Source organism: Glycine soja, chromosome 3, assembly GCF_004193775.1.
Source record: "Glycine soja cultivar W05 chromosome 3, ASM419377v2, whole genome shotgun sequence".
Lineage (NCBI taxonomy): Eukaryota > Viridiplantae > Streptophyta > Magnoliopsida > Fabales > Fabaceae > Glycine > Glycine soja.
In genome coordinates this window covers 15,882,658-15,910,312 of record NC_041004.1, presented here as the reverse complement: position 1 = coordinate 15,910,312, position 27,655 = coordinate 15,882,658, and the positions used below count along the sequence as shown (strand labels likewise).

Genomic DNA, 27,655 nt, shown 5'->3' with positions numbered 1-27,655 from the left:
TTTCATTTGTCATGAAACTACCCTAAACCAAGAAAAACAGAGTGGAGGCAGAAAACTCTGCACAAAACTCATTCAAATTCCACAGTTTTTCCTACTCACATACCTCAGTAACATTCTCTTTGTTCCCATTCGTTAACCATTGGATCGCCTTGAAAATTTAACCGATGGTTCCTAATACAGAAATATAAGTTTTTACCGTTGGGATCTGCTAGAAAATATCCAGAACACGAGATGTACTACCTTTCCCGTGACTAGCACTGCACAACCATTTTTCTGCATAATTTGCAAAATTTGCTGCACAATTTGACAGCTTTTGCTGCATAATTTGGCAGATTTTGAATTCTAGCTTGCTTGTATCCAATTTCACTCAAATTGGATCCTACAAGTCCTAAACCATGTCTAAATCATGTTCAAACCAAAAACAAACTTCAAACCAAGGTAAAGCAAAATATAGGTATCCAAAACCCACCAATTTAGTGAATTCTCAAGGTTTGAAAGGTGAAAATGAAAATTTGGTAATTTTGGGGTAAACTCTCATCTTCATCAAGTCTATAACATTGATTTAGACTTGCTCAAACTGGTTTTAAGGTGAAATCTCCACCTATTCAAAATTTGACCTCTCAACACCCAATTTACCCTAGAAATGGCTCTTTTCCTTCACATTTGTCACTCATTTTTCTAATTTGCTCTGCCCAAACTTTCCTACAAGTCCTAATTGACATTCTAAACTAGAATCAACTCACTTTAGACTCCAATTTTCACTAACCCCAAATTTGGCTTTTCTAACCCTCAAAATCTCACACTTTTCCACCTACAACACTACCATTCTCACATTTGACTCTAAGTTAACTCTCCCCATCCTCTCTACCAGTTTTCTATCAATATTTTTAAGCATACATATATCACAAAGCATCATTATTAAACCCTAAATCAACATGGGTAGTTTTGCTCACATCAAACATGTCAAGTTTAGCATAATTTCAACAAATTCCTTCACAAATAACTACCCTAAGGCAATAACCTAGTAGAACTACCCATTATAGCTCCCAAACACCCAACACCCACAAATTTCAAGTGAGAAGAAGTCCACCTTTACCTGAAATTTAAAGCCCCACGAAGTAGGGGTAGGCTCCAAGACTCCGAAAATAGCTTTTCCTTGCAATTTGGGGTAGAAATGAAGAGGAATTTGGAGCTTCAAAGGAGGCAACAATGGTGGAGAAGAAGAAGAGAAAAAGCAACGTGGAGGGAGGAAAGAGAGTTGCTGAAATTTTCTGAAGAAGGAGAGAGAAGATTTGGGCTTTTTTATAAAAATATGATTTTCTTTTCTAAAAGAAATTGCCACATGTCCTATTTTAATTGGAGCAAAAGGGCCCACCTTTTTCCTTTGATTTTACCCCATACTCAACCACAAAGGAGAAAAAATTGGACCTTTTTGGATGCTGAAATCCTGCCTCGGTTTGCATGCCGTCTCTCTGGTTCCAGTTCCTCGCGTTTCTCTGCACCCGTAGCGTGGTTCAGAGGTTGGTTTTGTTAAATTTTAAGTTGCATGCAAAACGATAATTTTTAGGCTAATTAATTATGAATAAATCTATAACCGTCCGGTTATGGGTTACTCTTCGTTAATTAGTCTAACCCGCGCATTTCTCCCCCAATGTACATACTTCTACCAAGAATATATATATATTTATCTAATTATTTAAATGTAATACTTACAAAATTCCGGGTAGAAATTCTAGGATGTCACAATTACAATTTGGTAAATCATCAGAAAATTATGGTAAGCCTTTTGCCAAGTCCTTTTTTTTTCATATCTAGCATTCTTTCAAGATTGCAATGACCCAGTCTCTTGTGCCAGAGTTCCATGGGTGTGACTTGAGTGAAATAGGTTGCATGCTCCTCCTTTGTTGGATCAAATGAAAAGCTTTTACCTCTCATTTTAAGCCTTAGAACTTCCTAGCCAGCAATGTCATAGATAAGGCAGTGTTGATATTCAAAGGACAATTTAAATCCCTTCTTAAGCAACTGACCTACATTTAGCAAGTTTTGGTCAATTTCAGGTACATAAAGAACATCTGAGATAAGTTTTGCACCTGAAGTTGTTGCAATCGATATAGTTCCTTTTCCTTTTGCTTGAATATACGTTCCCAATCTTGATCTTTAAGACATTAATAGGCTTCAAATCCTTGAAAGCAGACTTATCATATGTCATGTGATTTGTACAATCGCTATCAATCAATCAACACTCTGAACTACTCCTCATCAAATAGCATGTTGCAACAAAAATATAATCTTCTTCATTTTGCTCCACAACTTGGGCATTAGCTTCAGGTTGTTGAAATTTTCTTTTACAAATTACAGCTTCGTGTCCAAGCTGATTGTACTTACTGCACTTTGCATTTGGTCTTCTCCAACACTTGAATGGCGGTTGACCCATTTTTCCGCAATGCTGACAAGGTGGGTAATTTTTCCTTTTTCCCTTACCTTTGTTTTGGTTGTTTGCACCATTTTCATTGCTTGCTGGCAGGTTCTTCTTGAAATTTTTCTTTATGCTGTTCCCAGAGTCATGATGCTTGGCTTGAAGTGCACCTTCAACCACACGATCTTCTCTCATCAGCCTTCGCTGTTCTTGGGCTTGCAAGGCATGTACCACTTCTGCCAATGTGATCTTAGATAGATCCTTTGTGTTCTCCAATGAGACTATAGATGCTTCATACCTCTTCGGCACCGTTACCAAAAAAATTTCAACTATTCTGGAATTAGCAAAATCACCACCCAACAGCCTTATCTTGTTGGCAATACCCAATGATTTGTCTGTGTAATCCTTGACTGTCTCAGACTCTTTCATCTTTTGCAACTCAAATTCCCTCATTAGATTAAGCATTTGCATCTCCTGGTAATCCCAAATTGCGTTTGCTGATTTGAGAGCCATGATTCTTGTGAAGATGGTTTGAGAGACACCGGCAAATAGACACGACTTTTCCTTTTTTGTTTTTTTCTCCTTGTGAATTCTGATTTGGTTCATAGTAGGATTATCTGACAGCGAAAGTACGTCATAATTCTCTTCAACAACTTCCCAAAGATCTAATGCCTCTAGGTAAGTCTTCATTCTGACTGCCCAGAGATCAAAACTTTTCCCAGTAAAGACGGGAATGGCTTAGGAAAAACTTGTTTCAGAATCCATCAAAAATAAAAACACACAAGCTCCTTAAGAAGAGGCTCTTGATACCAATTGTTGGTTTTGTAGAAGAAAAATATAATAAACAAAGAAGAAGAGAGACAATACAAGGTGGAGGAAATATAATGATTTTTGCTTAATCAAATTGTTTTGAGCAGCAATACAATATATAGAAAAACAGAAATTAATCACTTATTAATTTTAGGAAAACTGAAAATTAAAAGTGACTTGCTCCTCAAGTATAGGAACTACTTATTGATTAAGTTAACTCATAAATGAAACAAATAAAAACAAAATATGCAGTTACAAAAGTAATTTAAAGAAATTTAACAAAATCACCTGTAATTCGATTTTCTATTAAAGGAAACTAGATCATTTATGAAGATATCTCAACTTTCACCAACAACCCATGATGCGTACATGGAAACTCAATATGGAGGCCAAAATGACACTCAATTTTACAATGTCGTACGTGGAATCATATTCCATGGAACTATCCTCAATGTAATCTCACCTTTCCAACAGCTAGAGCTTGAATTGAAGACTTTAAACAATAGATTTGGCAGATCACCAAGGACTAAGACAATTTTGAAGAAAAATTGGTCTTTGAAAGTTGTGTTCATCAAAATGGCATCAAGAGCTTGGTGTTGTGTTGCAAAGTGTAATGGAGGGAGTTCTCTACAAGATACTGTCATAGGATTGAATGTTGGGTCATTTATGCCAAATTTATGCTATTTCAGAAAATTGAGTGTGTAGACATTTTGTAGACAGTTTTTCCTTTTGGAACCAATAGTTTTAATTTAACTTATGTGAAACTAATTTGCTCATGTGTGTGTTTTACTCCGTTTTCTAAGCTAAATTAGGTTCGAACTTTTGCTTCTCAAAATTTATCTAACTTCTTTTAACTACTTCTATTTTTTTTTTTGGTTCTTCTGCTATCCAAGTTTGACATTGTTTATTATTTCTTCACCTCACTTGGTGCTTCAAGAAATCAATGTGAGAGGACTCAACATTGCTAATGTCAAGAGTTACTTGCAGTAGGAGAAGATTGGAATTTGGAGGTGTCTACGTGTTATTTAGATATGATACATAGAGAAGTAGTGCAAAGTTTTGTGAGGTGGCAATCAGATCTTGGAAGTCAACATCAATTGGTAGTTTTTCGTTTTTAAGGGGTAGGGTAATATGTTGTTTTACCTTTTGAGTACTTGTAATGTATTTACTTGCTATTGAAAATTTTGTACTCTTGTGGTGAAACAAGTTCTGGAATGCCTTGTGCTTGGAACTATTTATTAATAAAATTAATTATAAAACAGTCCTGATTATGTATTTATGCAAAAAAATATGAAAATTAAATTCTTAAACACCTTTTCTAAAATATATAATTTTTTATTATATATTTTTTTAAAAAAATTACATAATTTATTTCACTAATTAATTATTACAAATGTTTAAAAACGTAAATAAATCTCATTTGATTCAATCCCTGTTTTCCCAATTAATACTATATTCAATAAAAATGTCATAAAAGACCCGTGCATCGCACGAGATTCTCACTGGTATGTATATAAAAGAAAACTGGCTAAAATATAACAATAAAACGGCCGCTATGCATAAGGTAAAAAATTGAAAACAATATTACTGGCGATTATAGCCGCTGCCAAGTTTAAGAAATTTGCAAATAAAACACGGTTTTTCAAGTGGTTGAGAAATCACCACAAAGTAAAAAAAAAAAAAAAAATCTTGTTGTTTAGAACGGTTGTTAAGTATTTATTGGGTAATTCTTGAAAATAAAGGGCGGTTGTAACCGACGTATGATGGAGGTGACTCCGGCAGTTAGTGAACCGACATTAAAGTGTTTTTGCGTCATTAGATTCGATGCCGGTTTTCAATCGACGGAAGTTGGATTAGTGGCGGTTTTAACCGCCGGTAAATTGCATCTTTAATCACCGTTAAGTAGCAATTTTTTGTAGTGATCGAAGGGAATATTGTAGCTAAACTTCATAGAAGAATTGAAAGATTGAATCAAAATATGACACAAATGATAATTTGCGCTTTAACTTTTATATATTATTTTTCAAGAGCATAAAACAAGTACTTTCTAAATTACTCAATTAAAAATATCAATTTGGTAGCTTCCATATATAGAGGGCAATACTTTACCATATAATACTCATTAACATGCAACAATATAATTTCAAAGTTCCAATGCATATGCCATGCAAATTTATTTATTTTTGTTTCTTTTAGACATAAAACAGTAACAACTATTGAGTTTGGGAAAGGGAACACGAAGAATGGTTATTGCATCATGACTTCACTTACTTGAATACTTGCTATAAATCACTAGTGCCACCACCTTAAAGTTGTGAAAACTTGTCCTCTGTGGGTTACATATTCAAGATACATCTGAGGGAAGATCCAACAAAGGATTTTGTGCACAACTTGCCAATACCATATCCTCCACCGCTTCCAAATCAAGAGTGGACCAAAAACAATTCCGTGGCCAAAAATTAATCCTAGTTCAACACTGATAAAATTCCAATCAATTGTACAAACTAGCCTTTCACATTCTCGTTGCAGCAACACCCCTGGCCTTTTACCATGTGGATTTTCAGTCAATGGAGGACCGTATAGCCCATCATTGCCTTCAAAGGAAGAAGCTGAAAATGACTGAAGTTGGGTACCTGTTGGAAATATAATGATTTTTGCTTAATCAAATTGCTCTGAGCAGCAATACAATATATAGAAAAATAGAAATTAATCACTTATTAATTTTAGGAAAACTGAAAATTAAAAGTGACTGAAAATGACTGAAGTTGGGTACCTGTTGGTATCTTCCCTACCAAATGATTGAAGGAAAGGTTTAAATATGAAAGGAATGACAAACTTGCAATCTGCATAGGAATTCCTCCACTCAGAGCGTTTTGTGAAAGGTCCAAAGACTCCAGCTGTCTTAGGTTACCTATCGATGATGGGATTTCACCAGACAAAGCATTGTTTGACAAATTAAGGATATAGAGTTCTTTGAAATCCATTAACACTTCTGGTATAGGTCCTTCAAAATGGTTAGATGAGAAATCGATGGATGTAAAGATTGTCAAAATTTTAACCAACTCCATTTGTAGACCTTTGCTGATAACTGTCACACTACCTTGATAATATAAACCAGAACTGATATCAAGCCGCTCAATAAACTTTGCTTCAACTTCATGCTTATTATGCATTATATTTCTTTTCCAGGTTGTGAAATATCTTTCTGGCAATTTGCCACTAAAATTGTTAAAAGCGACATCCAAAATTTGAAGCATTTCCCAAGTCTCATTGGCTTCCGAACATCTAAGGGAACCTTGAAATCCATTGTTTCGCAAAATCAAGATACGAAGTATGGATATTTCCTTCAAAAAGCATGGAAAGCCACCAATAATTTGATTTGATCCAAGGTCCAATACCTCTAACTTTGAGCAATGGGCAAGAGATTTTGGAATTGGCCCATCTAATTGATTTCTATGAAGATTTAAAGTCCACAAACCACAGGAAATTGGAATTGTATCTGGAATTTGGCCTGTGAGATTGTTGTTCTTCAGATTTAATACCACAAGAGTGTCACTCATCATCATTAGACATGAGGGAATTGTTCCAGAAAAGTTATTAATGGAAAGATCAAGCATTTGAAGTAATGAAGCTTTGCAGAGGGAATCAGGGATACTTCCATTCAAAGTATTGTTTGAAAGAGAAAGAAAAAATGTGGAAGACAGGTAATTACCAATGTCATGTGGGATAAAAGAGCTAAATTTGTTGCTTGAGAAATCCAAATACACCGCATAATTAGGAAAAACAGGTATTGGCCCTTCAAGTTTATTGTGGTGAAGGTCAAGGAAAACAAAGTTGGAAGTAAAATTCTGCAAAGGTCCTTCAAAACCAGTCAACAAATTGTGAGAAATATTAAGATTGTCTAGTTTCCATATCCAGTTGGGCACCATTCCTTGAATCTGGTTATTTGAAAGATCTAGAGTGGCTAATGTGGACAAGTTTCTCAAGAAACCAGGGAACGTTTTCAAGTTGCATGATGCTAATTTTAAAATTCTAATCTTGGAAGAGAAAGATGGATCAAAATTTTCATTCAATGATAAGCTGTTATATGAAAGGTCTAGTGCAGTTAAATTTTTAAGCTCAAAAAACTTATTCAGCTGCACCGACCCAGTGAACTTGTTTGAAGAAAGTTGGAGGATAGAGAGTGAACTGAGATAGAAGATAGATGTTGGAAAAGGTCCTGACAAATTGTTGCTTCTTAAATCAAGAGTGTCTAATATAGAAGAAGACACATTTATGAATTCATCTAGTTGGCTAAATTGATTGTTGGAAAGTTGAATCTGTTGTAGGAGTGGAAGTGGAAACAAGGATGAAGGAATGCTCCCAGTGAAAGAATTATAACTCAAGTCAATATTGACAAGATTTTGCAGTCCTTCAAAATGAGATGATGAAATTATGCCACTTAAATCATTATGAGAAAGGTCTAAATGGGTAAGGTTTTTGGCCATACCAAACGATGTCATGGGACCAGTGAAGTTGTTAAATGACAAGTCCATGTAACTGAGTTCTGTAAGGTTTGACAGTGAGCCGGGAAGTGTTCCGTTAAATCGACAATCAGAAAGATCCAATTCAGATAAGTGCCTCATTATACCAATCGAGTGTGGAAATGCTCCAGAAAAGCTTGTGTTTCTTACTTTTAAGGTCTGAAGTGATCTGCTCAATGGGAAGTTTGGAAAGAAACCATTGAGATTTTGGTTGAGTGATATGTCAATAACAGACAATGTTTCAATGCTGAAGATCTTCTGTGGAAATGTCCCAGTCAATCCGCACTCAGAAAGGCGTAGGATGGTGAGATTTTTCAAATGGGCAAATGTTTCTGGCACTGGGGATGATAGATAGTTCATATCAAGAACAATGACTGATAGATTCTCAAGTCTTGCCAGGGAAGAATCCAGGGGTCCCGAGAGATTGCACTTGGACATGCGAATTTCTTGCAGGTCAAGCATCGACGATAAAGCGCTGCACCATTCATGTCCTGCAACTGAGATACTTACACCATCCAGATACAGTTGCCTAATATTAGTGAGATTTTGGACAAGCTTTTGCAGATTCGGGTTCTCAAGTTTCAGCCTTTTCCCATTTAAGAAGGAAAGAGAAGAGATATCAAGAGTAACCAACCTTATCAACTGAGAGATCTCTATTGGAATCTGTCCCATAAAGGAAGCCTCTGACAGATTCAGGTGAGTTAATTTCTCTAACTTGTTGAATCCAGAGGGAATCTCCGAGAAGAAGTAATTTGCAGCTAAATTTAGATTCTGAAGATGTTGGAGACCGAAAAGACTAGTTGAATTGTCGAATCCACCAGAGATTAGTTCTCCACTGAGATCAAGACCGATAACATGCCCATCCTCGTCACAGGTTACTCCCATCCACTTGCAACAATCATTACTCGCTTTCCATGAATTCAGCCTGCTGCTATTTCTGTCAACCGTGTCTACGAATGTGACGTTGTTCTTAAATTCGAGCAGCAAAGACTTCTGATTATCAAGACAGAGGCCAGAAACCACAAGGATGTTGTTGCAAAGCCAAATCCAATAGAATGACACCACCACCACTGATGAGACAAGCTCAATTTTCATCGTAGATGATTTGTGTGTGTGACAATTGCAATTACAAGTACAAGTTTAAATTTCAGGAAAACTGAAACAAAAATTGCAACTCCCTGAATGATAAGATTAAAAGCTTACAATTTGTGTGAAAAGGTCCTAGTCAGCGTTGGCTTTCACCAGGTGACCTAGACACTAGCAAGAACGTTGAAGTTTCACTTTGATGGATCCAAATTGGACCATTGATGCTACTTTTTACAATCAACTTTTCTTTTTCTTTTTCTTTTTTTTTTCTACACAATTTGTGCGCTTAATAACATTTACATTTATGCAGAGAAAAAATAATGACTGCGTTCTGATGACAAATACTTTTGCCAATGACATGTTTTCCATCGTGACTTTAGTATTTTTAACCTTTTGAGTTCTTGCCCTTAATTTGGCTGTAATTGTCCCTTTTTAAAAGAGTTATTTTATCCTTTTCAAATTGCCATTGCTACAAATGTTTAAGAATCGTGCAGCAGACGATGGAGTTGGTTTTATATTATCTAAAAGTTATTACAAATTAACTGAGCACAATTATAAATATGAAGGTTGGTACTCATTGTAATTTTAACAAAGACTATAAAAGTATCTAAGGAAACAGCATTCCAATTATTTTCCATGAGGTTACTTTAGAAGTTGTTCAGAGCATTTCACACGTCAAAAACTAGACACAAACATTGATTTTCCATCTTTGACTTTAGCATTTTTTACTTTTTGAGCTTTGTCCTTAATTTTGCTGTCATTGTCCTTTTTAAAAAAGCGTTATTTCATTCTCTTTTGCCCATTGTGACACTTGTTTAAGAATCGTGGAGCAGATAAAAGTTGTTTTAAAGTATCTGAAAGTTAGTAAAGCATAACTGTGCACAATTGTAAATATAAGCGTTGATACTCTTTGCAATTTTAAGAGAGATTATAAAAGTAGCTCATGAAAATGTGTTCCTATGATTTTCCAATAAACCATTTCAGAAGTTGTTACAAAATACAAAGTTACTTTATTTCAAAGTGCATTCCACACGCCAAAACTAGTCAATGAATTATGTCAATTGAGTTGATGATAAGGAGAATCAACTTTCATTTAGAGACTTATATCGGAAGAATTGCCCTTCTTACACGGGACAGAAACAACTAAAAATTCTTGGAAACTTCAAAGCAATATATATATATATATATATGTGTGTGTGTGTCCTTTGAATGGTTGCGTATTTTCGCAACGTGTGAGAAATGAAGGATGTTGTGGCGTGTTGTAGTTTTGTATATATTAGATAATGCACGTGTACAAAATTTACTTAGATTTATATAATTAACATAATATGTAAATAAAAATATTATTTTTACAATTTCAATATTAATAAATGTTTATGTATATTTTTTTATTGTCATAGAATTTAAATATAATCTTAATAATGAGTTTTTATCGATAGTTAAATACTATAATAATCTATCCCTAAATTTGTATATATGAAAAATCATCTAATGCAATTTAAAATGTTAAATTATTTTATGCAAAATAAATTCATATACAATATAAATATTTATTCATAAGCATATTATGATAATATATTTATTTTATAATTTAAATATTAATGTTTTTGAGTTTTGATTCCTTGTAAAATGCAACATATACCTTACTATATTACAGTTGACAACACACACTCTATATATTATGCTTATTAACATTTTTATTTTATAAAATTATATAAAAGAATTAGAAAGGGTATTTTTAAAATAATTCGTACCTCGATGCTATTGAAATATTCATAATGAACTTGTGCAAAATAGATAGAATAAAATGCTTATATAGAATAATCTCCATGATAGAATATTATATTTATGATACATTATCATTTTGCTTTCGATATAATTAAACTTAGCATGCATAATATATTATACCAATGAAATATTATAAACTTTATATTGTAATATTTGTAATTTAAAATCCCAACGGGGTAGCGACAAATTTGTCTATCCCCACCTTTGTCCCCCTCGAAAGGCGGGATGGGTTTGAATTCATATTTATAAAAGATGAGCGTAAAAAAAATAAAACATAATCTCGTTTTCATTATGCGGTTCAGAGAAAATCACAAAAAATTCATCTCACATTAATTTTTTTTTCATATACTTTAAATAATAAATTAAGTTATTAATTATATTTTAATTCAAACAAAATATATACATATAATTTAATAAAGAATAAATAACATAAAAATTAAATTAAATTTTTAAATAACTGTATAATTTTTAATTTTATTATAATTAGTATTAGTATTATTGTTATAATATTATTTTTTAAATCAGAAAATAATAATATATTATAATAGCATGGCACAAGGGGTACCATAAACCCATACAATGACTACAAAGAAGAACACATATTTACCCAACAATCGTTATGCAATATTTATAGATTTGAGAAAATGTGGAGACAAGATGAAGAGTGTAACATAATTATTAATCATTCATGGGTCAAAGGCGACAATGTTTTGTCCAATATTGCTAGGACAAAATCTTTAAGGTTGGGGAATAGAAAAATTGTGATTTTTTTTTAGCCAATTACAAATTCTCTATTCTCAATATTTCCTAATTCACTAGTTATTTATTTAGTTGAGAAGTCAGATTAGGGAACTTGACTTCCCAAGTTATTTTCTTTCTTTTCTTTTTAATTAAATTTATTAAGAAAAAAATTAATTTTTTTTCCAAAGTTAAGAAGTCTGAGTTGGTGAACCCGACTTCCCAATTGATCTTTTCTTAAAAAAGTAATTAATTTTTTTAAAAATATTTTATTAAATATAATTTTTTTTATATTATTTAATTTTTAAAAAAATGATAATATTTTTTGTTAAATAATTTATTTATACCATAATACATTACATCATAAATAAACAATAATATTTGCCTAAGGAAAAACTGAAGATGAATGTATGTTGGAATAATTTTTCTGTTAAGGCCTTGTTGCCGATAGATTTCACATTTTTTTCTAGTATCCCGTTCAATTTCTTCATCCATTCCAGTGGGAATGCAATTTCAAACCAGATACCCTTTGCACTCCTCCTTCTCCTTGGTATTAGAGCTTCGGTTCTTGAAATCAGGTGTTATCTATCCTTTGATTTTTCTTTTTCTTGTGTGTTTCCTCTTTGTTTGTTCTTAGACTTTCATTTAACTCTATATTATTATTTTATCTTTCTTTGTTTTATTTCTTTGACTCTATCTTTCTTTTCTAGACTCTATTTAGTATCAATATCCTTTTGTCTTCTTTTTTATATATATTATTAGAAAATCCAATTTTCAAATTTGGAGTCAAAATTATGTTACAATCCTTATTTAGGTAATTAAAGTTGCTAAAATCCTATTACAATCCATATTTGGATAATTAAATTTGTTAGGATCGATTTTTTTTTTCAAATTTGGAGCCAAAAGTCTGTTACAATCCAGATTTTGATAATTGAAGTTGGTAGCATCTGAATTTGATTTTCAAATTTGGAACCAAAATTCTGTTATAGTCTAGATTTGGATCTACCCAATCACATCTTTGCATTCAAATTTGAACTTCACGCAACAAAAAGGCATAGAGAAAACAATAAAAAGAAACAAGAAAAATGTGAGAAAAAAACCAAACACTTTTCTTAATCCTTTGTTGCTTGTCCTCTGTTTGTTCTTATTCATTAGGTTCTCATCCATCCCTTGTTATCTCTTGTTGTGTCTAATCAACCCAAAGGTTCTTATTTAAGATCTCATAAGGAGAAGTTAAGTGGTAAAATGCAAGAGTGATGAGACTATTGGAGGGAAAAGCCAAAAGAGTAAAACACGATTGAAAAAAATTATTGAGTGTAAACATGTGAGAAAGTGTTTGTGTGAGGATATTTATTTGTTCATCTATGATCACTTTTAACACAATTCTTGCAGTAATTTTAATCATGAGTGAAGAAGAAGGAGTGGATCTCAAATTGTTTGTTAAAGTTGTTAATGAACAATTTCAAGCTTTAAATTTGAGATTGGATAGTTTGCAATCTCCATTCCAATCTAGAAGTCGTAGACAACCAACTTCTGAAGAAGAAGATGAGAAGTATTCAGATGCAAGAAGTCATGGAAGAAGGCAAAGAGGCAAACCAAGAAGAGATGATCATTTGGGGAGCATTAAGATGACAATCCCTACATTTTAAGGTAAAAATGATCCTAAATTGTATTTGGAGTGGAAGAGAAAGGTTGAACATGTGTTTGATTGCCATAATTATTTTAAGGAGAAAAAGGTTAAACTGATTGTTGTTGAATTCACCGATTATGCTAGTATTTGATGGGATCAACTTGTGACTATTGAAAGGCCCATTAGTAGATGGGAGGAGATGAAAACTGTCATGAGAAGGAGATTTGTACCTAGCCACTATCATAAGGATTTCCATAGAAAATTACAAACTCTAACTTAAGGTTCCATGAGTGTGGAGGACTACTATAAGGAGATGGAAATAACCATGATTAGAGCCAATGTTGAAGAAGACCGTGAGACAACTATGGTCATATTCATTGGAGTTCTAAAGAATGAGATAATCAAAGTGGCAGAATTGTAGCATTATGTAGAGATGGAGAACTTGCTGCACAAATCTTTCAAGTGGAAACAATTGAAAGCTAAGAGAACTTCCAAATTTGCTTCCACTTCTTCATGGAAGGCAAATTGGCAAAAGAACAAATCTCTGACAAAGTCAAAAGATGAAGCTAAGTCCAAAAATTCATTTTTTGCACCTAAAGGTAAAATGGAAATTAATTCATTTTCTAGATCTAGTGATATCAAATGTTTTAGGTGTCAAGGAGTTTGACATATTGCTTCTCAATGTCCAAATAAAAGAGCCAAGATATTTCTAGATAATGGAGACATAGAGAGTGAAAGTGATGATGAAATGCCACCATTGGAGGATTGCACTGATGTTAATGTTGTTGAACCTGTAAATGGAGATGTGCTTGTTACTTGACGTGCTCTTAACATGCCGCCTAAGGTAGGAGGTGATGAGGAGCAACATGAGCATATTTTTTAATACAAGACATCACATAAAAGATAAGCAAGGTATGCAATTTGATCATTAATAGTGGAAGTTATACTAATGTTGCTAGCACCTTGTTGGTTGAGAAATTGGGTTTTCCCACTTTAAAGCACCCTGGTCCGTATAGACTTCAGTGGGTGAATGATTGTAGAGACATAAGGGGGTGACCAAGCGAGTGTTGGTTTCTTTTTCCATTGGTAAATACAAGGATGAAGTTCTTTGTGATGTGGTACCTATGCATGTTGGGCATATACTTCTAGGGCATCCATGGCAATTTGATAGAAAGGTTACATACGATGGCTAAAAAATAGATATGCTCTTGTTTTGAATAATCACACAATTGTATTAACACTTCTCCACCCCGCTAAGGCCTATGCTAATCAAATCAGAATTATAAGAGAGTGTAAGTTGAGAGAAGAACAATTGAGCATTCAAGAAAAGAGAGAAAAGAAAAGAAAAATGAGAGTGAGCAAAAGAAAGAAAAGAATAAAAAAAGAATGCAAAGAAAAGAAAAATAAGAAAGTGAGTGCATTTGCAAAGAAAAGAGAGCTTGAGAGTGCTTTGATGGCTAGAGAGCAGCTACTTGTACTAATGTACAAGGATGTTTATTTTACTATTGATCTTAACTCTTCTTTGCTTGTGAGGTTTTTCCCTTGTTACATGAATTTGTTGATGTTTTTCCAGAAGAAATTCCATATGGATTACCTCCTTTAAGAGGTATTGAGCATCAAATTGACTTCATTCCTGGTGCTTCACCTCCAAATAGGCCAACCTATAGGTCAAGTCTAGAAGAAACAAAGGAGATTCAAAGGCAAGTTGATGATTTCTTGCAAAAGGGATTTGTAAGGGAAAGTCTTAGCCTGTGTTTTGTTCCTGTGATCTTGGTTCCAAAGAAAGATGAGACATGATGCATGTGTACAAATTTTCGAGCCATAAATAATACACTGTAAAATATATATATCTTATCCCTAGATTGGATGATTTGCTTGATGAATTGCATGGTTCATGTGTGTTTTCTAAAATAGATTTGAAGAGTGGATACTATCAAATCCGCATGAAAGAAGGTGATGAATGGAAAACACCTTTTAAAACAAAATATGGTTTAAGATTAATGAACCATGTTTTGCGTGCTTTCATTGGAAAATTTGTTGTGGTGTATTTTGATGACATTTCAATCTATAGTAAAACATTAGAGGAACATGCTGATTATTTACATGTTGTTTTTAATGTTTTGAGAGAAAATAAATTGTATGTCAATGATGTGCCATTATTTTCTCCTATTTCTTAACCCTTTTTTGCACCATTTTAATTACTGATTAGTCTTAATTGTCAAATTAATTAGGCAGTTTTATTACTTGGGCTCATTCAGCTAATTTGATGTTTTCAATCCAATTTCAGGAATTAATGAAGCATTGGGCTTAATCCGGATTTTGGTCGTGGACTTAAAGAGGGCAAATAAAGCAACGTTTACCTTAGTTAATTTTTAATTAGGAGATTGCAATTTTATTTTATGTTGTTCAGTGTTTATTTCGTTTTGGGCCAGAATATTATAATAGGGCCTAGTGACTCTGAGTAACCCTTATAAATAGTAGCCTTGGGATTCGTGTAAAGGCTATTCTGTTAGACTATTATTCAGAGCATAGGGTTTAGGGTTTTACGTTTTTTAGCTTATTGTTACTGTTCACGTAATGCACTTTTCCATTCTCTACTTTTAATTGCAATTTTGTTTTTATTTCTTCTTTTGCCTTTAGTTTCATTTACGTTTCTGCTTTAGTGTCATTCTCGTTTCTATTTCTAGTTTCATTTATGTTTCTGCCTTTAGCTTCAATTGCGTTTTCTGTTTTTGGTTAAAATTATGCAAGACTAAATTTCTGGTGTTGTTTCCTTTTGAGGACGAAGCTTAACTTTCTTCGAGGTTCTGTTTATAATGTGGCTTCCTGGCTGCTTTCCCTTCACCAATTAACTCACATGCGTTCCGTTAATCGGTGCACGCTTCGTGTTCGATTAATTGCCTCTGTGCTTAAATTGCGTTCATGCTTAATGAACAAGGGGTTAATTGGTGTATGTGTTGCTTAATCACATATTGACAACCCTAAATTGATTTTTGCTTAGTAAATTAAAATAGGGTTGGATTAAGTGGTTAACTGTTAGGGACGAATTCTTCATAACCTAGGACCAGAGAATGGCTTCTGAATCAGAGGAAACAACACATTTTTACCATTATTGATTTCGTATTCTAGTTCACTTGTTCTTTAATTCACACAGTAAACAACCCCCCTGTTACTGTTACTGTTACTGCTAGTATATTATGAACATTTGGTTTATCATTGCTCGTTAGGAAACGATCTAGGATCACTTCCTAGTTATTGCATTTTAATGTTTATTTGATTCGGGTACGGCCTCGATCAGTCAATCTTAAAAAGTGTTCTTTTTGCCATGAATTTGTTGTGTTCTTAGGTTTTGTCATTAGCTAAAAAAGTATAAGTTTGGATGAAGAAAAGGTAAAGGCAATTCGGGAATGTATCGTACCTAAGAATACTAATGAGGTAAGAAGTTTCCATGGTTTAACAAGCTTTTATAGAAGATTGGTGAAGAACTTTAGTTCACTTGCTACACCTTTAGATGAACTTGTCAAAAGGAATGAGGTGTTCAAGTGGACTGATGTGCATGAGAAAGATAAGCTAACCAATGCACCTTTGCTTTGTTTGCCTAATTTTGACAAAGCTTTCGAAATTGAATGTGATGCGTCTAGTGTTGGAATAAGGATTGTACTGATTGAGGACTCTAAACCAGTTGCATAAAAGCTTCTAGGAAATTTGTTCTAGGTTCATATGAGGAAGGAAAGGTTTCCTGCTCAAAGAAAATCCAAGTTGTTGTGGAAGCAATGACTTCCAAGATTATTTTGATGATGCCAAAGAATCAAGAGTTAAGCAAGTTCCAAAGAATCAGGAGTCAAAAAGCTTCAAGAATCAAGTTTCAAAGAATCAAGATTCCAGAACAATCAAGTTTCAAGATTCAATCAAGTTTCAAGAATCAAGATTCAAGAACAATCAAGATCGAGATTCAAGACTCAAGATTCAAGACTCAAGATTCAAGAATCAAGAGAAGACTCAATCAAGATAAGTACTAAAAAAGTTTTTCAAAACATTGAGTAGCACAAGAATTTTTCACAAAATCTTTTACCAAAGAGTTTTACACTCTGATAATCGATTACCAGAAGGTAGTAAACGATTACCAGTAGCCAACATTGTTTCTCAAACTGATTTACAAAGCTGTAATCGATTACCATGAGCATTTAATCGATTACCAATGTTTTAAAATGTTAGATTTCAAATTTCAAGAGTCACAACTTGTGATAAAACATTTTCAAATCATTTCAAACTTGTGTAATCGATTACACAATACTTGTAATCGATTACCAGTGTTTCTAAACGTTTTGATTTTCAAATTTAAACATGAAGAGTTACATCTGTTGATGTGTAATCGATTACACTATGATGGTAATCAATTACCAGTGACTTACTTTGAAAAATAAATTACCAAAATTCACAATTCTTAAAGTGACTAGTTTTCTGAAGATTTTTTAAGAGTCACAACTTTTAAGTGACTAGTTTTCACAAAAGTCACAACTCTTGAAGTGACTAGTTTTGAAGAAATTGCCAAGAGTCACAAATTTTAACTTGAGTTATCAAATGACTATAAATATGTGACCATGGCATGAATTTCCAGAATGCATAACAGATTTCTTTCATTCATTTCTCTTCATCATTCTAAAAGTTTTTGTTCCATAATTTCTCTTTCAAGAAAAGTTCATTGACCAAAAACTTGTGCTATTCTTCTTCTTCTTTCCTTCTCCTTCCTGACAAAAGATTTCAAAGGACTAACCGCCTGAGATATCTTTTGTATCCCCCTTACAAAGATTCAAGGGACTAACCGCCTAAGAATTCATTTGATTTATTCATTTGATAGGAAATAAAATAATGCTTTAAAATATATATATATATATATATATATATATATTTATTCATTTGATAGGAAATAAAATAGAGTTTCTTTATATAAAATAATAAAAATAAATAAATAAGAGTAAATAATAAGCTGTGAGTACCCTAGGTATAAATAGCGATATGTTAGGTCAGTTTTCAGACCCACGATGCCTCATCTTCCCCTCATTTTCGTTTTTCTCTTTTCTCCTCCCAAAACCCTATCTTTTTCCGACAGACCACCAAACCTATCTTAGAAAAACGACAATCTCAGACTGATTCACCATTGGATCGTCGTGCAATTTAAGCACCAAATTTGCAACTCAATTCCGAGCATGCTCATCGTTGGGAATTACAAAAAGCTGTCGGAGTTGAGAGAAATACACTTTGCATCATAGCCTTTTCTTTTCCCGTAGAAACCTAACATTTTCTTGTTAAAACTATGATCCCGGATTCCTTAACCATTGGATTGTCATAAAATTTTGATATTTGGTTCAAAATTCAATTGCTCACAATCTCACCGTTGGGAGTTACGAGATAATATCCACGGAGAGAGAAAACAGAATCTCATGAAGATAGTATAAAATGGAGGCTTCAATCCCTTCTCCTTCTCCCTAACGTTTGTGAACCCTAACAGAGCAACCGGAGAAGGAGCTCTAGAGAGCACCAGAATCATCACAATTGATAACGGAGAATGCTAGAGCGACTACATCGAGGTAAGGGATGAGTTTATCGCAATTGGGGTTAAAATGAATATGTGTAGGGATCCTTAGAGGATTAAATTGGGGTTTATTTTGGGATGTTTATTGAATTACAATTTTTCCTTTATGATTATAAATACAATATTGTTGTGTTCTACGTACCAATTGATGTTCTGATGAGAATTGATTGATAAACTTGAGTGCTCTTGAAGTTTTTGTGTTTTGACCCATGATTTTGATATAATTGTGAGAAACTATTTGAGGGGTTTTACTCCCCATGTTGTGATAAATCTTTTGAATAAATTGTTATGTTGAGATTATGAGATGATGATTCAAATTGTGAGTATGTGATAAATTGAACATGTGATGAATGATGAAATACATGTGTATTGAGATGAGATGTGTGTATTGAGTTGTGAGCTATGAACTGTGCAATCACACAATTGTAAGACCCTTTAAGGGCGACGAGTATTGTGATGGGATCCACTATAGGAACCCGACGAGTTAAAATGATTTTGAAAACAATTGAGTAGTTGTGTATATTGCATAGTTCATAGGTAAAGTGTATATGATTCATGAAATGTGATAACATGTTAAATTGAGATTATACCATTGTGATTGAGATCGAGTGTATGTGATAAATTGAGTATACACGTGATTAAGATGTTGTGTGCATTGAGATATTGTGTGCGTTGAGTTATGAACTATGAATTATACAATCACACGACAATAAGACCCTTTAAGGGCGACGAGTTAATGCTAAGTCCCTTTAAAGGCGATGAGTTAATGCTAAGTCCCTTTAGGGCAACGAGTTAATGCTAAGACCCTCTAAGGGCGACGAGTTAATACTAAGACCCTTAAAGGGCGACAAATTAAAACTATTTTGAGAATAATTGAGGAGTCGTGTGTTTTGTACTGTTCATAGATAGAGTCTGTGTGCTAAAATGTTTTCTGGGTTGGACCTGAATCAGGAGGGAGAGGCCTTGACGGACTCTTCAAAGTGTAGGCCTTGGGGGTCACCCGGTTTGAGTGCTCCTTTAAGCCTGTGCCGATCCCACATGGTTGGAGCATTCTCGCAAAACAGCGTGACCCTGACTGGTCTCCCTATGATTTTACCTAGTAAGAGTGACCTGACTTACTAGTGCGTGGTTTGTCTTGTCATGTACTCCTAGGCGCCTGACATGATTTTTCACTGACATGGTACCACATTGCATATAGGATTGAGTCTTAGTGTATTTGTTGCATAACGCTTGTGTATTGATTGACTAGGTGATATTGTGTTTTGATCCTTGAGTACGTGAATGTTGTGAAAATGAATGAGATGTGTTGTGTTGTGATGTGATGTTGGGCGGCAAAATGGTGAAATGACGTGAGCTATGTTTAAGTAAGTTTTATTTTGTTTATATGATATTTATGCCTACATGTTATCTTGTTCTCTCCATTAGTTAGGAATGTCATAACTCACTCCCTGTGTGTTATTTGTGTTTGGATCCTGTGATGATCTTGAACTTTGTGTTCGGGGGAGCAGATGACTAGGTGAATTTCTTTAAGGAACCTTGTGCTGAAGGACATCGGGACATAATGCTATGATAGGATATGACATTAGGACATAAGTTTCTATATAATTGCATGATGTTAGCCTATTTTATTTTACCTCACTGATTTAACAAAATATTTAGTAAATTTTGACGGTCTTGTTTTGAGCTGAATATATTTTTAATAAGTTTTATTTGGTAATAGTGAAGTGAATGTGAACCTTTTATCCATGTGTATTTGTTTACCTACATTTTTATATATTTTATTTATTTTTATATATATGTTGGGGCAGAGGGTGTCACACCAGGTTAGTGTCTAAACAAAATTTGGATACTAAGCCCCATCCTAGGCCATAAAGACTTCAGTGGCTTAGTGAAGATGAATAGGTAAAAGTGACTTGGCAGGTTGAGGTGTGTCTCACCATTGGAAGATACAATGATAGGGTGTTGTGTGATGTGGTTCCAATGGAGGCGACTCATATACTCTTAGGAAGACTATGGTAGTATGACACCAAAGCAATGCATGATGGCTTCACCAACAAGATTTCTTTCCAACACCATGACCAGAAAATTATTCTTAAACCTTTATCCCCTAGAGAAGTGTGTGATGACCAAATCAGAATGAGAGAAAAGAGAGAACAAGAGAAAGAAAAGAGTGAAGCACCAAAAAGGAATAGGAAAAAGAAGAATGATACATGTGGGGGAAAGAGTGATACACATGAGAGAAAGAGTGATACACATGAGAGATTGATTTTATGTTTTTTGAAAGATTGATTTTAATTATGAACAAAAGTCGTTTAAGGCGTTGGACCTTGAAACGATGTTTTAAACTTTGAAAAGCGGAGAGAATCGTTAAGGCATTGGACCTTGAAATGATCTTTTGATTTTTGAAAAGAGGAGAGAGTCGTTAAGGTGTTGGACCTTGAAATGATCTCAAGTGATTTCAATGAAGAGAAAATTAGTTATATGTTTATTTTATTCATTAACATTCAATCTCTTTAAACAAATGATTTACCGCATTAATGATGGATTGAGACTTACTTTACAAGAAGAAAAGTGATGAATGATGATAGAAGAAGGAGATGAAGATGCACGAAACAAGATAGAGGACCACTAAGGGTACATAGATCGCATTCAAATCCTTAAAAGCAAACTAGCCGGATGATGAACGATGTAGAAATTGATTCCAGTCGCGATTTGGCAACAATTTAACTTCTTTTCCTCTTTTTCCTTCTTCCTTTCTCTTCTTTCTCTCCAATCCTTCACCTCTGCAACTCCCAACCCCCCTTTCAACCCCTCCTCACGCCTATTTATAGCAAAACAAGGCATTTGGGACAAAGGCAGCTCGCCAAGGTGAGCCAAGACTTACACCCGAAGTAACTGGCTCGCCTAGGCAAGCTGCTTCCTTCAGGCTGAAGTCTTCTGGTGGCCTAGGCGAACCAAGGTTCAGAAAAATGACTGAAATGACCTTTTTGCCCTTCCCCTTGGGTATTTTCGCATTCTTGATTAAAACATTGAATGATCATCTGTTTCGCACAGTAATTGGCGTCTAACACCATAAGTCAACTAACAAGGATCAAACGATAGTCCCTAGATGAAATTAGGGTATGATAGTTGCCCCTCTTTACTTATCTTTTATTGGGAATAAAAGGGAAGTAAAGATAAGGACACTAATTTCGTTCGAGCGATCTTGCTTCCCGACTGGCAACTAGCAAAAACCAAAGAAGTGAAACCGAGAAAACATGAGGACATTGAAGTTCTGTAGAGTAGAAGACATCTGGAGTTATTTTTTTTTGTATGTACATATTTTTTTCAAAGCATAAAAACAAAGGACGTCGAGTCCTACGAAGCACAAATACAAGGACGTTGAGTCCTATAAAAGATAAAAGATGTTGAAGTCTTTGAAATGTAAATGAAGACATTGTAGTCTTTCAAAAGCGTAAATGACTAAAGACATTGAAGTCTTTGAAAAGTAAATGAAGACATTGTCGTCTTTTGAAAGTGTAAATGACTGGAGACATTGAAGTCTTTTGAAATGTAAATGAAGACATTGTCGTCTTGACAAAAGACATTGTCGTCTCTGCAAGACAAAAGACTATGATAGTCTTTGGAAAGTAAAGGCGGATGACATTGATAGTCTCCACAGGACAAAAGACCATGATAGTCTTTGAAAAGTAAAGGAGCAGATGACCTTGATTGTCTTTGCAAGACAAAAGATTATGATAGTCTTTGAAAAGTAAAGGGGCAGATGACTTGATTGTCTCTGCAAGACTATGATAGTCTTTGAAAGTAAAGGCAGATGACATTGATAGTCTCTGCAAGAAAAAAAACTATGATAGTCTTGGAAAAATAAAGAAGACGGTGATAGTCTTGACAAAAGACTCTGATAGTCTTGGGAATGTAAAGAAGATTGTGATAGTCTTGACAAAAGACATTGAAGTCTTTAAAATGTAAAGAAGACTGTGATAGTTTTGACAAAAAACATTGAAGTCTTTGAAATGTAAAGAAGATTGTGATAGTCTTGATAAAAGATATTGAAGTCTTTGAAATGTAAAGAAAACTGTGATAGTCTTGACAAAAGACATTGAAGTCTTTGAAATATAAAGAAGACTATGATAGTCTTGACAAAAGACATTGAAGTCTTTAAAATGTAAATGAAGACATTATTGTCTTGACAAAAGACATTGAAGTCTTTGAAATGTAAAGGGCAGAAGACATTGATAGTCTCTGCAAGACAAAAGATTCTGATAGTCTTTGAAAAGTAAAGGGCAGATGGCATTGATAGTCTTTGCAAGACAATAGACTTTGATAGTTGTCATACCCTAATTTCGCCCGGGGACCTTTGCTTGATGACATGCGACCTTTCTTTGGTCCTTGTGAGGTGCTTGGCATCCATCATTAGGCAATTTGTGAAATTCCAGGACATGCCGAAAAACCAAAAAAATATTGATGCACAATCTGTAAGTTTCCGTGACACACCGGAAATCAAATGGAAGCATCGTTGCTTAATTAAGTGAGGTTCCGTAACATTCCGTAAGTCAAAAAGGGGATGATTATGTAATCCGCAAGGTTCCGTAACATTACGGAAAGAAAACAAGTATCGTTACGAAATTCGTAAGTTTCCGTAACTTTACGAAAAAAGAATCACCAAAAAAAGCAGAGGGGGGTGTACTTAGTAAAAATGGGGGTGCAAATAGCACCCAGGCCCACTTGGGCCCTCCAGAATATTCCTCCAGAAGGTTGTTGCTTCTGGAGGAAGCAACCTGGCTCGCCTGGGCGAGCTGGGCGGCAACCACCTCCCCTATTTTGCTATAAATAGGGGAGGAAGTGAAGAAGAAAAGGGTTCAGCCCCTTTGGCACTTCTCTCTCTTTCGAATTTGCTTGGAAAAATTGTTTCCGTGAAGAAAATCTAAGCCGAGGCGCTTCCGAAACGTTTCCGTAATGTTTTCCGTGAGGAATTTCGCAAAGGTTTCGACCGTTCTTCGACGTTCTTCATTCGTTCTTCATCGTTCTTTGATCTTCAACGGGTAAGTACCTCGAACCAAGCTTTTCGATTCATTCTATGTACCCGTAGTGGTCCACATTGTGTTTCGTGCATTTTTATTCTCGTTTTGTTTACTTTTTATACCCCCTCTTGACGTGCTTAAGCCATTTTACTTAAGTCATTTCTCGCTTAACTTAAAAATAAAATAAATTTCCACCGAACGTTTGAATTGTATTATCCGTTAACTTCGGTTAAAATGAATTCCGACCGTTCGGTCGTGCCGTAACCACGTTGGAAATAAAAAAAGAGGTAAAAAAAAAAATATAATAATAAAAAAAACATCTTTTTAGTAAAATAAAGCGGAAAATTAATCGGACGTTTTCTCTTTGGGATTTCTCATTCTTAGTCGAATTGATTAAATAACTAAAGTGAAACTAAGGCTAAAATCAACTCGCCTAGTCAAGCTCGTCCATAAAAATAGGCTTTTGAAGTTTGTCATTTCATTTTCTCACTAAGTAAAATGGATCATTTTTAAGGTCCAACGCCTTAAAATGATCATCTCTTAAAGTAAAAAGAATCACTTGATAAGAAAGAACTACGTAGGTCTGATTTCCTCATCACAAATTGAGGAATACGTAGGAGCAAAGGGAAACACCCTTGTCGACCACAAAAAAGAAAAAAATATAAAAAGGGTATAAAGGATATAAGAACATAAAAGGGAACATAAAAATCAAAGTCATGTTTGCACATTCGATTAAAGGCTGCCGTCCCTTGGGACGGACGTGTGGGGTGCTAATACCTTCCCCGTGCGTAAATACAACTCCCGAACCTTTCACTAAAAAGTTCGTAGATCGCGTCTTTTCCGGTTTTTCCGACGTTTTCCTCAAATAAACGTTGGTGGCGACTCCGTGCGTATTCCTTTCGTGGAACACGCATCCCGCGAGTCTCGCGCCGCCCTCCCGCCGAAGGGTAGGTTGCGACAGTTGGCGACTCCACTGGGGACTGTTTTTAGAGAGTTAGGCCATTTAATCTTGTGCAATGTTTTACCGTGACTTATCCCTTTGTTGGTTTTCCTTCATTATGTTCTTGTGTATATAAACTCTTTGTTGCTTTTAGTGTGTTTTAAAGTGTATGCATGAAGTAAATATTTATTCATTTGATGCACCCAAACACCAACACTATTTGCACACACTGTGAGTGAAAAAGGGCCATATACCCGGGTTCATGGGAGCATAAGGAGTGGAGGTGAATCTGTGATCATTCTAGGTCTCCGACTTGCTTGATTACAGTGAACCCTCATCTAGAGCTTTTCTCTTTGAAAACTTATTGTTGCTAGTAGTCCCTACTGCTGCAATATGTTCTTCGAAGGGGATAATACCTCTAGAAAGCATCAAGAGAGATATAACTACCTTGGGGATTATTGCTAAAAGCCTAGTTAGTTCTCTCCCTTGTAGGTCCCTTAAATAGGGGCACGGAGCAAACACGCTGCGTGCCATTTTTCACACTGCCATGCATAAGTGTCATATACCCTTTTGCTTATGTTCGGTAAATATTGTCATACTGTGTACATTCCCGCATTGTGTCTTTTGCATAGGCATTGCATATGGGTTCTGTCTCGATCCCTTCTGTAAACAAACCAATGGAGGGTCCGTGTCGCCTTCTTAAAAACGTGCGTTGGGGAATTTTGCTACCCCTAGACGTCGTATCTAAGAAGGGGACAAATTCCCCGGACCCCCGCATTCCTAGATTGCATCTGTGTCATATGCATTCCATCATGCATTCATCCATCCCACCCATGCGATATCGGAGTTTTGATTTGCACCAGCTTTTGTCTCACTTTAGTAAGCATGGGAACAAATCAAACCGGCAAGAGGTTCTACCAAGTCAAGGTCAAAAGCCTAGATACCACCGGCATCAAGGAATTAGGGCGGTTGATGGAACCTCTCCAAATGCAAGCCTTCCGCAAGACTTACGGAAAGATCTTAGAGTTGACCATAGCAGAGGTGTCCATAGAAGCCATTGCATCACTTACCCAATACTACGACCAGCCTTTGAGGTGCTTCACGTTCGGAGACTTCCAATTAGTACCAACCATTGAAGAATTTGAGGAAATTCTAGGATGTCCTCTCGGGGGAAGAAAATCATATCTTTCCTCCGGGTGTCTCCCCTCTTTGAGCAGAATCGCAACTGTGGTCAAGGATTCAGCAAGAGGTTTGGACCGCATAAAACAGACTCGGAACGGCATAGTGGGCCTACCACAGAGGTACCTAGAAGACAAGGCGAGGGGTATGGCCAATCAAGGAGATTGGGTCCCGTTTATGGATGTGTTAGCTTTGCTAATTTTTGGGGTCGTCCTCTTTCCAAACGTGGATGGTTTGGTGGACCTAGCAGCAATCGACGCTTTCCTTGCCTACCACCATAGCAAGGAAAGTCCGGTGGTAGCTGTCTTGGCAGATCTATTTGACACATTTGACCGAAGGTGCGAAAAGAGTAGCGCACGGATCATCTGTTGCTTACCCGCCCTCTGTGTTTGGTTGGTTTCGCACTTGTTCCAACAAGACACAAGACATCCATGTCCGCTCCTGAGCCATCGCTCGTGTACTGAAAAGAGGAGAATAGATTGGGACCAGCTCTTGCCCGGGATAGGAGGTAGAACAATCAGTTGGTTCCCCCGATGGAAGGAAGGAAAAGAAGAAGTCCTTTTCTCATGTGGAAGATACCCAAACATTCCGCTGGTAGGAACGAGGGGTTGTATTAATTACAATCCCGCGCTCGCTATAAGACAACTAGGGTACCCCATGAGGGGAGCACCGACGGAAGAAAGCATGTCTCATTTCCTTGTGAGGGATTTCGGCGCACAAAATTCCAAGACTATACAAAGAATCCATAAGGCATGGGAAACCCCGTTAAGGAAAGATCAAGAACTTAGAGGCATTCGTAATGGCATCATTGGTGGGTACCACGAATGGCTGAAAGTTCATATACGAGGTTTAGATTGGCTCGCCAAGTTAAAAGTCATCAGCGAAGAGAGTTTTGAAGCACCGAAAGAGGACGAAGAAGTCCAAGCTCTCAAAAGCGAGTTAGGAAAGGCGAAATTTGCCAAGGAGAAGTTCAAGTTGGCCGCGACACACATTCGGAAGGAGTGTGCCGGGTTACGGGAGGAGAATGCAATTACCGCAAGAGCCCTTGAACAAGAGACCAAGAGGGCTCGCAAGGAAGAGTATGGCTGGAACAAATTTCGCGGAGCTCTGTGGGGTAGCAATAGTGAACTCAAGTTGCGAAGGGAAGAAAGGGACCAGTCGCGAGCACATAGCATGGTTCTGAAAGAGGAGTTAATTGCTTGTTCGAGGTCCAAAAGAAGTTTGTCTCAACGCTTATGCGAGACGGAGACCAACATGCTAGCTATCATCGCTAAGTACCAAGAAGAGTTAGATCTAGCCACGGCCCACGAGCATAGAATCGCGGACGAGTATGCTCAAGTATACGCGGAAAAAGAGGCTAGAGGAAGGGTGATCGACTCTTTACACCAAGAGGCAACCATGTGGATGGACTGGTTTGCTCTTACCTTGAACGGGAGTCAAGAACTTCCCCGCTTGTTAGCCAAGGCCAAGGCGATGGCAGACACCTACTCCACCCCCGAAGAGATTCATGGGCTTCTCGGCTATTGTCAGCATATGATAGACTTAATGGCCCACATAATTAGAAATCGTTAGGAAACTTGTATGGCCTCTCAGACCTTGACTAGATACGACTTCCTTTTTGAAATAAAATGAGTTGGTCCCATGTTTCTACTCCAAAAAAGCTTGTGCAAATCAAATCACTCCTACATTTCATGCATTTTCTTTCTTTACCCACTCCTCACGTTTGGTTTTTAGGGGAAAACACCATAACTAAACGCGCCGCAAGGTATCCCTATCGCACCAGATCCAAATCTAGAACGATGGGTGATCAAGAGGAGACGCAGGAACAGATGAAAGCCGACATGTCGGCTCTGAAAGAACAAATGGCCTCCATGATGGAGGCCATGTTAAGTATGAAGCAGCTCATAGAGAAGAACGCGGCCACCGCCGCC

At 35.8% G+C, this 27,655-nt stretch overlaps 2 protein-coding genes across 2 annotated transcripts; both read right to left on the bottom strand.

Moving 5' to 3' along the window:
• Positions 1-2,236: 2,236 nt before the first annotated feature.
• LOC114404992 lies at positions 2,237-3,106 on the bottom strand. Its single transcript, XM_028367697.1, has one exon. The coding sequence runs from the start codon at positions 3,104-3,106 to the stop codon at positions 2,237-2,239; it is 870 nt and encodes a 289-aa protein (XP_028223498.1).
• Positions 3,107-5,367: 2,261 nt separating this feature from the next.
• LOC114406201 (receptor-like protein 33) lies at positions 5,368-8,985 on the bottom strand. The gene is made up of 2 exons (XM_028368843.1): positions 6,000-8,985; positions 5,368-5,859 (listed from the first exon to the last, which is right to left on the bottom strand). The coding sequence occupies exons 1-2, from the start codon at positions 8,842-8,844 to the stop codon at positions 5,519-5,521; spliced, it is 3,186 nt and encodes a 1,061-aa protein (XP_028224644.1). The 5' UTR covers positions 8,845-8,985; the 3' UTR covers positions 5,368-5,518.
• Positions 8,986-27,655: the final 18,670 nt, after the last annotated feature.

Coding starts and splice junctions, on each gene's coding strand:
- LOC114404992 (XM_028367697.1), bottom strand. CDS start 3,106: ATGAAGACTTACCTAGAGGCATTAGATCTTTGGGAAGTTGTTGAAGAG.
- LOC114406201 (XM_028368843.1), bottom strand. CDS start 8,844: ATGAAAATTGAGCTTGTCTCATCAGTGGTGGTGGTGTCATTCTATTGG. Junction 5,860..5,999: donor GGTAGGGAAGATACCAACAG/GTACCCAACTTC, acceptor TATTTCCAACAG/GTACCCAACTTCAGTCATTT.